The sequence below is a fragment of the Xiphias gladius genome, chromosome 15 (genome assembly GCF_016859285.1).
Source record: "Xiphias gladius isolate SHS-SW01 ecotype Sanya breed wild chromosome 15, ASM1685928v1, whole genome shotgun sequence".
NCBI lineage: Eukaryota > Metazoa > Chordata > Actinopteri > Istiophoriformes > Xiphiidae > Xiphias > Xiphias gladius.
The window spans coordinates 19,597,070-19,609,290 of record NC_053414.1 but is presented as its reverse complement, the minus strand read 5'-3'; the positions used below and the strand labels follow the sequence as shown (position 1 = coordinate 19,609,290).

At 43.0% G+C, this 12,221-nt stretch overlaps 1 protein-coding gene across 2 annotated transcripts in view; it reads right to left on the bottom strand.

Annotated features, from left to right (window-relative positions):
- rhbdl3 (rhomboid, veinlet-like 3 (Drosophila)) overlaps window positions 1-6,515 on the bottom strand; it is a 60,060-nt gene extending 53,545 nt beyond the window's left edge. Inside the window, exons 1-2 of one of the 2 annotated variants that reach the window (XM_040146424.1) lie at window positions 6,375-6,515; window positions 5,614-5,637 (exon numbers count right to left, since the gene is read on the bottom strand). In XM_040146424.1, the coding sequence (XP_040002358.1) occupies window positions 5,614-5,637; window positions 6,375-6,515 (165 nt within the window). The remainder of the gene's footprint in view (window positions 1-5,613; window positions 5,638-6,374) is intronic. The other variant, XM_040146425.1, reaches the window with a different exon arrangement.
- Between the last annotated feature and the right edge of the window lie 5,706 nt (window positions 6,516-12,221).

Genomic DNA, 12,221 nt, shown 5'->3' with positions numbered 1-12,221 from the left:
ACGACAAAAGAATCTGCAAAGCATAAATGAAAGAAACCCAAGAAGAGGGCAACTAATGGAAAAATGTATCCTACTAAAGTGACAAAAATGTGCCAAAAAGAAAAAGATAATAAACATGAAATATTTGGTTACAAGATCATCATCAGTTCTGTGATGTAAGAAAAATATCCTTTTCTACTAGTTGACCTCTTCTCAGATTTCTTAAAAGTGTAACCTTCACAGTGTGCGGGTTCCTTTCAGTCATTTTCTCACCTGAGAAAAGAGGCATCCTCACCTACTCAAAAAGCCAAATTGGATAGCTGTATATCGCCTCTACTCATGTTGCTGTCAGTAATTGGAGTGACTGCTGTTACAATCTCATTGTCTAAACCTCCTTTTGCCTTTATTGTAGGTAAGAGTGACAGGGTGTGGCGAGACATGCTACCACTGCATGCACCAGTAAGCGCAGCTGAGGGTTCCCAGTTGTCTTATCCATTAAGTACCAGTTACCTGGGTGGTGGGCCATTCGCTTGAGGTGCACTTAAAAAAAAAAAAAAAAGGAAACACTGAGGCGATGCCAGCTGTGCCATGCACGGGATGGTGAGGCGAGACAGTGCTGCCAGACAAAATGACTTTAAATAATGACCTTCCCTTTCTCTCAGCCATGGCCACTGAATGTCTACCTAACAAGCTCATTGAAATGCACGACAGGAACCCTGGGAAACATGAGTTCCACCAGGAACAGGTGGCTTCCCCACCATTAAATTTCTGCTTGTTTTAATTAATGATGCCAGTTGGGCTATTTTAACACCAGACCTCACTGTCATTACATTAGGTAAGAAGTGATTTATTGACATTTGTTGAAAATCTTCTGGTACAGGATATAACTCCTCTACACCAGCATTTCCAACTACAACAATAAAACAATAAAAACAATAAAACAATAACTTCTTCACACAAAGTGTGAAGAAGTTATTCTCTTTTTCACACTTTAGTGGAAATAATTTTAGGGAGTTCCCTCTTAAATCATACCTCTTATTCCAAAAGCGTAACACAGGCTCGGCTCTGATAACATTTATTTTGTGAACAAGCTCACAGACCTCAATCATGTCATCTCAATGTCTCATCTATACTAAAGTAGGTAATTGTAATTTTCTTATCCTCTCCTCAAATGACATTTCTTTCAGATCTGGAATTAGTTTAGTAGCTCTTCTCTGAACCCTCTCTATTTGTTCTATATATTTTAATTTATAACGACATCAGACCTAACTTGCAAATTCAGGATGAGATCTCACCAAGGAATGATATAATGGCAGAAATATATTCTTGCTTCAATTTTTAAAAGTTCTTCTGATTATCCCCCGCATAGAGTTTGCCTTTTTGATGATGATGATGGGAAGATGATAGACGACGTTTATAAAAGGCCGTAAAGACTTTTATTTGTGCGGTTCCAGTGAGGAGTTTGAAGATCACAGCTCACATTCAGAGGCTTTTCTATGCTACAAAGCAAGAAATGAAGGGCGACAGACTTTCATGGAAAGTATGCAGCCATGTGAAAGTGTTTAATCACTAAGCTCCTGTGGGCTCCTGCGCGGGGCATTTCAACATGCCATTGTAGGCAGGCTGTCAACACAAAGGCAAACTGTGGACACACATATGGATTACAGACACATAGTCCGAAATCAAAGAAATGTTACTGTTCACTGACAGCTGTAGTGCCTTTTGTCCTCTATCATGTCAATAGACAAAAACTCCCGTTGCAATGCTGCTGTGAAAAGCCATCCGAGTACAAAAAACACATTTCTATAGGACTAAAAAGTGTTTGCACCACAGATATGCAGTCTATGGCTTGTAGACTGTCTCTACAATTGCTTCGTCTACTTTGAGTTGAGCCAGATTTCCAGTCTGTACACCTGGGGACTTCCATTGTCAGGCTTTACAAGCGCTGGGACATCCCCAGTCATCTTGGATAATGACTTTGTGCATCTATGCTGTAGGTGTAGCCCTTCATAATCCACCCTGTACATAATCGCTCTCCAGACCAATGCACCTTAAAGACAGAGAAGGTTTACAGATTTCTCTTTCTACCTATGAACATGAGAAGAAAAATGATGAAGTTAAAAGACAAGGAATTCTTGTAAAATGTTCCTAATTTAGCTCCTCCAGTCGTATGAGGAAATCCATCTGATGTGCCTTCCTGGGGAGTACATAACAAATGTGTTTGATTAATTTTGGGGTGTGATGTGAACATGTTTAATACGGTTTGTCAGATAAATGATGGAAATAAACTGTGGTCCATCCTCAAATCCCCATAAATCCTCAAAAAAAAAAAAACCAAGCAAACAAACAAACATGAAGGGGCAATTTAGTGAGTGTGCATATCAGTCGGCATAGCAATGGAGATTCCAAAACAGACCGTTTCTTCTTTTGGATCACTAACATACCGTGAGTAAACAGGCTACAATGGCTACAGTCTTTCCAGATTGATGTGGGTGTGTGTCTAAAGGACAAATAGCAGCTGGGACACTTTGATTATGAGGGAGAGAGAGGCCAGTGCAGCTGCTATCTTCCTAACAGCATCTCCTCTGCTTCATTACATGTCGCCTCTGTCTTGTGTTCAGTCCTCATGTTTGTTTCAGGCGATGGGGAACATGAATCAAAGCATTCTGAGGTTTGCTCTCTTACTTCCTGAACGCTGGGGAGGAAAGCACTTATGCAGCAACAAAATCCTCTCTGGGGACAGGAGAGAGGAGTGGAGGGGAAAGCGAACAGAGCGACGCAGCACTTTGATTCTGATTGTCTGAAACCCAGAAACTGATAGCTGTACGTAGTTCACATGGGAGCCTGTAAAAATGATATGACGGGGAAGGTTTTGAACACAACCAAACCTGCTTTAAAGAAGCTGGAGGAAAGCCAATGTCAAAAAAAAAGAAAGTTGAATGAGAGAAGACGATCCTGTCTTCTCTCTGCTGTGTAAACATCCCTGATGAGATGGACAGAATAGAATGTGCTCAGCATTTGACAAGGCAGGGATGCCAGAATTGATTAACACAAGAGATGCATCATTGTCTTCATTGTCATCATCTCCGGACTTGTTTTGCCACACTCACTGGTATGTTCAAATGAATAAGTTATAACCACCAGTTAGAAGGTCAAATTGTGGCTTATTAGAACACTGAAAGGATGAAGAGTAGGGTATGCCTGAAAGAAAAGAAAGTTCCTACAAACTATAATCCGCCCACATCTAACAACAAGAACATTTATAGTTGTTCAGAATGGCCCCACCCAATGCCAGGATGAAAAGCCTGCAAGCATGGAGAGGGTTGAGTCACAATTTGGATCCCCTCCCCCATTTGGAAAGGTTTGGAGGGAAGGGGATCTAGATGCTGTTTGAAAATCCAACAAGAACTTCATTGAAGCATGGCGAAGCCTGTATTGGTTTGTGGGTCGTTTGACGTTGCCGGGCCAGCTGGACTCATACCATCTTGACTCTCTTAAAGGGCAACAATGAAAATGTCTTGGCAGTTCAACCCCCCCTGTGTGCATGTCAAAGTGTCCTTGAGTAAGACAGTGAACCCCAATTGCTCCTGATGGTTGGGACAGCACCTAGGCCAGCAATCAATGGTGAATAAGAGGCAAGATTGTAAAGCTCTTTGGATGAAAGTGCTACATAAGAGCAGCCAACACAGTGTCATCCTTGACATTATTTCATAGATGTGTTACTTTATGTCTGCCCCCCCATAACATTGGCAAATAAACTAAACTATAAATTACACTGTACTCGCATAGATGCACTTTGTAGTGTGTATTAATGCATTAGGTAAATAAAAGTCTGGACCTTGCTCTTTGTTCTCAAGCAGCATTTGTCATTTCTCCCTTACGCAGGTTGCTGTTCTTTTCCTGGCTTTCGGTGACCCATCATTTCTCTTCCTTAGTCGCTTCACAGAAGCCGGGGGTCTCCAAGGTCAGCACCCTTGACAAATCGAGCAACTCATTGTGAGGAGGAAGGAGGGAAGGAGAATAAAAGAGTGAAAGGACATTTGTTGCTGCCAGACTGAGCAGCAACCTCTGGACAGACCCATATTTTTTTTAGACCGACGTCCACTGGAGGAAACTCAAAGCTGTGCCGCACGCATAAAGACAGTGGATTGAGAGGCCCACTTAATGCCTGTCCATAGATTATGCTCCATTACTAATACACACACACACATGCACCACACCCCAGCTATCCTTTCCCATAATCCCATGGGACCTCAGTCTCCCTCTGAAAGAGTGAGCCTGACACGAGCCCCTGACTCAACCCTACACATCCACACTAACCCCTGCTCACACACACACACACACACACACGCATATACAGCTCCCTCCGGGAAGAAAGTAGGGGGCCCCAGGGTGGGCAGGTGCTGCAGCAGCCCCACAAAGTGATGGCTGTGTGTGTGTGTGGGTGTGTGTGTGCGTGCGTATGTGTGAGATAGTAGGGGGCCCGTTTGCCGTCTGTCAGTCCAACCTGCTGCTTGCATGATCAGCCATTCTGTGTTTTTCTTCTCCTGGGGTTTCTTGGCTCTATCTGTACGTTGCATGTGTGTGTATATGCGTGTGTGTGCACGCCTGCATGGGTTTCTCACAAGATCAGTCTGACAGATCAATGTATTCAGGATTATGTATCACCCTAATAGCATTACTGGGGTCAATGTCACTGGACGACACACCCACAGCCTCCAGTGTGATCCCACTCCCCTGATGTTCTCGTCTCTACAGGAGTTGGGTTTGACAAAGGGGCGGCACGGTTACATGTTATGGCGTCAATGTTACCCAGCAGGCAAAGGATTCAAAGCTGCACTAGGCAAGATTTTGATCTAAAAATATATTTTTCTAATCAGCCTAAATCACAAACTGGGGCTGAAGGAGAGGCGCCTGTGCCATCTGCACCAGCTGAGACCCAATAAGTTTGCCTCATTTAGCCAAATTAAATTCCGGTGCCAGGTACATTTACCCAGAGAGAGAAACAAATCCAAATGAATCAGTGATATACGAACTATAAACAGCAGTAAGTGAGCACTTGAAAAATAGATGTATTCACCAGTATTAGATCCTTTGGGATGCTTTAAGCGGCACAGATGGGTAGTGAGGGTAAAGTTTTTCTGACCATTAACACTTGGTACGAGTGTGCAGAATTTCCTAGTGCAGGTTTAAGTCCCTTTCATTAGTGATAAAGCCAGTGTTACAGCATAATTACAGTATCAAGGTCATGATAAATGGGCAAAATTTGTAAAAATCACACCATTAATTGTAATTTATCAGCATAGCACCAAACGCACCAAAGCACTACATACTAATCTTTTTCACATTAAAAAAATTAAAAACTTTATCCTGCTTTTCTGTTCCAACTGATGGTTATGATTAAATAGTGCATATGATTTCTTCCAAAATCTTCCCCATGTTTCATGACCTTTAAGCGGGACACTGCAGCGTTTCATCTGTTAAACACATCTGTGTTACACTGAGCTGCTATTAAGGGGATTAAGTCAGAAGTCACCCACGGCTCGCACACAGATGAGCAACTTTGAAGACAACACTGCTCCACAAGGAGTGAAACGTGCAAATGGAAGGAGATCCAAGCCACTTCATACATACCTTGTCAAACAGAGACTTCCATTGCTGAGACAAGGAAAGAGAGAGAAAAAACAGAGCAAGTAAAGGAGTGAGTGAGAGGAAGAGGCTGAAATGATTTTTTTTTTTTTTTTTTTTTTTTTAAAACAAAGTCAGAAACAGGTGCCAAAGCAGAGAGGAGCACCTGTTTGGAAATGATGAATCTTGGCCAAAGGGACTCTGGCCTGTCTGTGTCAGCCTTGAAATCACTTGCTGTTTTTATCTGATCATTGTGGTCAATGAGCTGCAGCAAAAGATAATAAGGCACCAACGTGTTGATCATTATGTGTGAGGGTTCTCTTAAAGTAGGCTATCTGAAAGACTGAGACAGCTAATGGAGGGAGACTGGTGTGTGTGTGTGTGTGTGTGTGTGTGTGTGTGTGTGTGTGTGTGTGTGTGTGTGTGTGTGTTTTCTCCCTTTGAAAACAAAACAACAAAACAACAATATTCCTAGAAAGGATGTGCTGTGTGGTAGCTACCGTCATTGTCCTGCAGTACTTTTAAGTATTTTAAATTCCCCTGGTATCAATGTTAAACTCCAGTTATGAGTTACACCATTAAATTTTGATTAAAAAATAAAACCCTTCTAAAATGAATTCCAGGCTGATGTTCACATGACATCCTACCTCATGAAATCAAACACACTGAGAGCGAGTGGAGGTCCTGCTGCGCAATTACAGAAATGTGAAATGAAACGAGTGGTCGTATGTGCGCTTCGGGTCGCTCTGTAGCCGGTGAAGACTTACGTCCTCTGGAGCCACTGGAAGGACGTCGGTACTTTCCAAAACCTCGATCTCCTCGCCCTCCGCGTTGGCCGCCACCGCCGGGGAGGAGTTCACCGGCGCCTCGCGAGTTCCGCCCGTCATCCTCGGGCTGCTCGTCTCCATGCACCCGCGGGGAGCAGCGACTCGCTCCTCAGGAATGACTCCACATACTGTAGTTTACGGTCCCGTCTCGCTCCCGACGTGCGTCAGCGACGACGGAAGGCGAGAAAAGCGGAGCCCCGTGCTCGTTTACGCATCCCCCTCGGGTCGGATCTCCCTTGGCTTCTGGGCAGTCGAATTAGTCCAGGTGAAACGGCAAATGCCGCGAAATTAAAAAGCTGCGCGTGCTCCAGTGATTCCCAGCTCACTTCCACGCAGCCCGGGCAAACAGATCGTCACCCGCAGAGGAAAAGTTGATGCGCTAATAGTTCAGAATGAGTTCTGGGGGTATCCGCTCCTTTCTGCGGCGTCACACCATCAACCGCCGCACCGTTACTCGGCGGCGGCAGCGGTTCGCGGGGCCGGCGGGGACCCGGAGCACGGGCGGCGGTCCAAGTTCGTCGCGCGGGGGACGCACATTCGCACGGCGAGTCTGTGCACTGCGAGGGACGCGACGCAGCGGCAGCGCGCGGACCCGTCTGGGAGAAATAATGACATCATCAAATACTGACAACAACGTGAAAGACGGGACGGAGATGACAAACCGGGCTGGGTGACGCACAGGTCTCATACGGCGTTCTCCGTCCAGGGGAGCCAGTGAAACTCGCTTGAAAGAGAGTGAGGGGGGGGGAGTCACATGGCAGACTCAAAAAAAAAAAAAAAAAAAAAGTCCCGGCAAGTGCCCAGTTTTCTGGTGAGTCATGATACCTGGCGAGCTGTTCTCTGCCGGTCGGCGGCGCAGCGCGAGGACAGCCGTCTGCCTTGTCCGCCGAGTGACGGCAAGGGAGGGAGCCTGGGAGGTGGTGGCGGTGGCGGGGGGGGCAAACCGACCGACCGCCTCCGCTGGGATGGTTGGTTCAGCTCCAGGAGACGCGGGGACTCTGCTCCAGCCTCATGCGTCCTTCCTGGCACAGAAAGAGATGGAGAGAGGGGGGGGGGTCCCGTTCGGGGGGTTTCGAGGAACTCCGCGTCCCTGGCTGAACAGCTGGCTGTCACTGTATCACTGGCTCCGAGGTTGTAGGTCGTTAGGTCATTTGTGGCCGATGATAAAATGCAGCAGTGGTATAACTATATGCTCGTTTACCACACCGATCAAACGGACAATATACGTACCATCGAGCTATAGATGGTTCATTTATACACCAGCCAGAAGCATTTAATAAGACCAAGTTTGGGTTGCCAGGTGGTGAATAATCCAGTTGGCAGGTTTATCCTTTCTGTTTGGTAATAATGCAGTTAAAAATGTTAATAAGTCATTAATATATGCTTTTTACCATAATCCATCCAATCTGCAGCTATAAATATGAATAAGTTGCTGTAATCAACGGACTTTGGTCCTATTACTCTGGAAACCTTTCCCACAAGTTAAGTGATCTCATTTTTTAATCGAGTGGTCTTTCTAACAAATTAAACAGCTACTATTTGCATTTTATTTGGATAGTCCGACTCTAATTCTTACTTACAATCAAATGAGCATAATGTGTCAGTTTCTAATGTGAAAATGTTCAGGTTAATTTAAGGATAAAAACTTATGGCAGGATTGTACAATTTAGGGTTCCAGTGGCTTCAGAAAGTATTCACCATTCATTCTGATTGGTGGGCAAAAATGGCAGTTTTATCCATTTAAAAGTAAATGTCAAACACAATAAAGTGGGGAAAAAAGTGAAGGGGTCAGAATCCTTTCAGAAGCCACTGCGACGCCACACTCAGAGCTCCCAGGGTCCGTGGAGATGGAGCAGATAGACACGTTGCTGGATTTGTCTGAGAAATACAATAACTGCTACATTTCATCTGTTGCTCAAGCCCAACAGAGCAGTTACCGTGTAGTTTCTGTGCCTGAGTGGCAAATCAGAATAATACTTATTCCTGTATGTTCTCCTAGTGGGTCTCTGCTACACAGGTGGGAGCTAGAAACCGCACAGTAGCAGCTCTGTTGGAGATGGGCGGCTCCTATAAATCGCTGCACAATCTTCCAGTCTGTGCATATTTTCCAAGTGAAGATCATTACTTGACAAGTGCAGGGCCAATGTGATTAAAACCTACATTCTACAGATTGTTAAATTCACTTGTAGATCGAGGTCACGGTTCTTCTTGGGTATAATTAATGTAACATATTTTAATCTACTCCTCTTGTATACAGCGTGGATTTAATGTTTTGCTGTGTCTCCACACGCTACGTATTTTCAGTAATTTTTTAGGCAAAATTCATTGTTTTACTGCTGTTCACACACTTTGGAGACAAAAGTTACATTGTACTCAAAATGCTTTGTTGCTTTGTTTATTGTGCATTTGTTCAAATACTTTATTTTTCTTTATGTATCCTGATAATTATTCCTGCTGCAATGGCCCAGTTTCTCAGTGGGGTTCGTTCACTTTTATTGTGATCTGATCTCATGTTATAAATACTAATTAATCGTGTCCCACAAAAACAGCATTCATAAATTCTGAAATTGCTTGCTTTAAAGGCTCAGGAAGGAGGGAGTGCCCAAGCTTGTAATTTGCAGGTTGTTTTATGGAATATAAACTGTCCCCTCCAGGTCTAATCACCCAAATGACGGGGCCCCGTTTCAGACAAACACCCACTTATTACCTCCAGAGACATCAAACAAACCTAATAGTTGGGTGGAAGCCATGTATGTGGAGAAATGATGTGATGGCGGTGTGGTCTGCAGTGTGTAGGTTGATCAGAATCCCTCCAGTGAAACTCCCCCAGGTACGGTATGCGGTAGCATTGCCATGGAAACAATACGGCCAGTTGATATTTTTAACCCTGGGGGTCTTTTCGTGACTCCTACACAGCAGTGTTGGGTTAAAGTTGGAGTCTGTTGTGTTGTTAAAAAAAAAAGACTCAGGAGAAATTCTCTATCAGTGGTCAGAGATCAGCAACCCATGGCAAAATGTTTGGATTCTGTATTTTCATGTGGTCTTTTCGCGGAAGGGAAACAAGTCTCGTGGAATTTTGTCAACTTATTGCGGCATCACACAAAATTCAGACTTGTAAAAACATTAGCAGCCTCAAAATAGTTCCCTTTTACATCGCACATGCTGATAATCATAAAACATTGAAAAACTTAACAGCTTCTGTGCAGACAAAGCTAATACATGGTCAGACTTAAGGGACTGAATTGCCAGTCTGTCGCACATTCATTAAAATAAGGACTTCGAGGCACCAAGTGTATTTCAATTTGCAGATGCAGTGTTTGTCTTTTATGCATAAACTTAACCGGAATCTGATTTAGTATCTTAACAATTAACACAACTAGTTGTTCTCAGCTGTTCCAGGATATTCCGAAACAAACAGGATGAAACTGCACTATACAACTGTGTATGGAGAGAATGAATAATAACACCACATGTGCTGCTTGACAACAGCTGCACAATTTTATTAAAGTTTCTTATTTGGGTTCCAGGACGAAAAGAAAAATTTACTATGACTTAAAAAAATCAATTAATAAATAAACCTTGTCATAATCTCCCCAGTCTTATTACCAAGGAGTGAGGGGAATTATTGTCTCATTAGCTACAGGCACCGGGGGAATTTCCATTAAAAGCAGCTAATTGGACAAAATAGGCTTTGACGTGGCTTTGCTTTCGCAAGTCGTGTGCTAATTTCAGCTGAAAGGCTGTAACATGAGAGGCAGAGTGAGATGACAGAGGGGGACTGCGTAATGAGGAAGAGAGTACGAACAAAAAGGAGAGAGACAAAAAAAAAAACATGTACAGCAAGAAAAACACCTGCTACGTGGGAGAAGTCAGCTCATTTGCAAATTAACAGCTGGGGAGTAGGTTGTTGCTTACTTTTAACAGGAGTCTCTCTTGAGGCTGCTTGCAGGCTCTAACTGTTTTCACTGGTTCCCAGCCTTTCCTGTGTGGCATAGCCCTATTGACCCTTACTGATGAACTATTATAACAGAAACCCTCTGCCATTTTCCAAATGTGTTCATTTGATGTGATAATAAACCGGATGTTTCACACTCTTAAGTGTATATTGTTTTTTCGTACAATTGAGCTGTCGGTGTTTACTTCCGTTCGGTCAAGTTTGCAAGCTACACTTTGAGTATCAGATGCTGGATTTTTGAACCATTCATCCAGTACTTTTAGCTGGTTATCTATTTTAACAGTTATTACTTTGAGCAAACAATCTCTGTTTATCGACTACTTTAAGCTAGCTAACTATTTCAACCATGCATCCAGTATCTTCAGGTACCTATTTCAGCTGTTTATCCATCCCTTTCAGCAAACACTTTCAACTTCTTTGCTGGCTTGCTAACTTTTCAGGCACCCTCAATTGCAACAGGTGGTGTTACGTGTGTAACTGCAGGCTCAATATGTTGATATATATTTTCTTCAAATCAAATCGTCGTTCCCTTTCTTTTTATTAAATCGAGCCTCTTCCAGTCTTTTCATGTAACCCGCAGAAAACTGAAGAGCCCATGGTTGGGAATCACTGCTCCAAGGCCTTAATGTCCTATTTGTGTCCAATACATACACAGCTTTAGACTACATTACTGGTATCAACAAAAAGTAGGCTGTACTAAGGACTTCATTTTCATGGTTAAATGGGATTTCTCATGCAGCACAGTGTCTAACTGTCTCAAATAATTACAGATACTCATTAGTGAGAGAACTAGTGTTGCTTTCAATGTCCCGTGAAAGAAGCTGCACCAAACTATTCAGCTGCAGATGTCCGAATGCAGTGTGTCTTAGAAATAACTTGTCTGCCTTTTAGAGCCTCTTCAATGGCCCAGGGTACTGGTTGACTTAACATAATTATTTTTTATAAAAACTTTGTTGGTTAGTGAGTCACTCTGAAATAAGGTCTGGAAGAAGAAAAAAAAAATAAATCCCCCATGGAATAATTTCATATACTTTCAAGATTCTTCAACCAAAGATGCTCCAGACTAATATGCTTGTGAAAAATGACAACTTAATACTCAACTGTTGTAGTAATTTCCATACATCTGTTCTTTATTCTTGGCATCTCTTGAATCTGGCAAAATACCATCTATACGGCTTAAATACATTTTCAGCCCAGCACCAAAAACACATGGCAATCACCTGTCAATGCAGATAAAAAAAAAATAAGGGAGGATTAAACAAAGTTTGCACAGTAAATCGTGTTTTACTCTACTTAAGGCTTTCCATCGGTAGAGGCAAGGCCTCTTTGTTGAAGAGTATAGTGGGTTTCGTAGGTCGAGCTTATACCTCGACCACATCGTTGTACTGTGCTGTGGAAGAACAATGCGATATTGATCTAAAATTTAAAGCCATATATGTCTGATATTTTTCAAATCGATTCCTGATGCAGCTCTTCCTATATACTGAAAAACCTCACCTTGTACGAGGTCACTGACCACTTCGACATGATCTCACCCTGGTCCATACTGCCTTCACCAGACTGGCTCATTACGAAAGCTGGTGTACTTATCTTAACACATGAACAAGCCTGAGTCAGTTTCACACTAAATGTTAAAACATACATTACAGGGCAACCAATTTGGTCTTTGTTAGTCACTGGTGAGGATTTTTCTAAGCAATGCTGCCCTCTTGTGTCTTAGTAAATCCTGTTGTCATATCATTACATGCTTCTTCCATACAATCCGATCTTACTCAATAGAACCTCTTGTTGGATATCATACAAAAGCACAATTAAGAAGTAGTAGTAGTAAA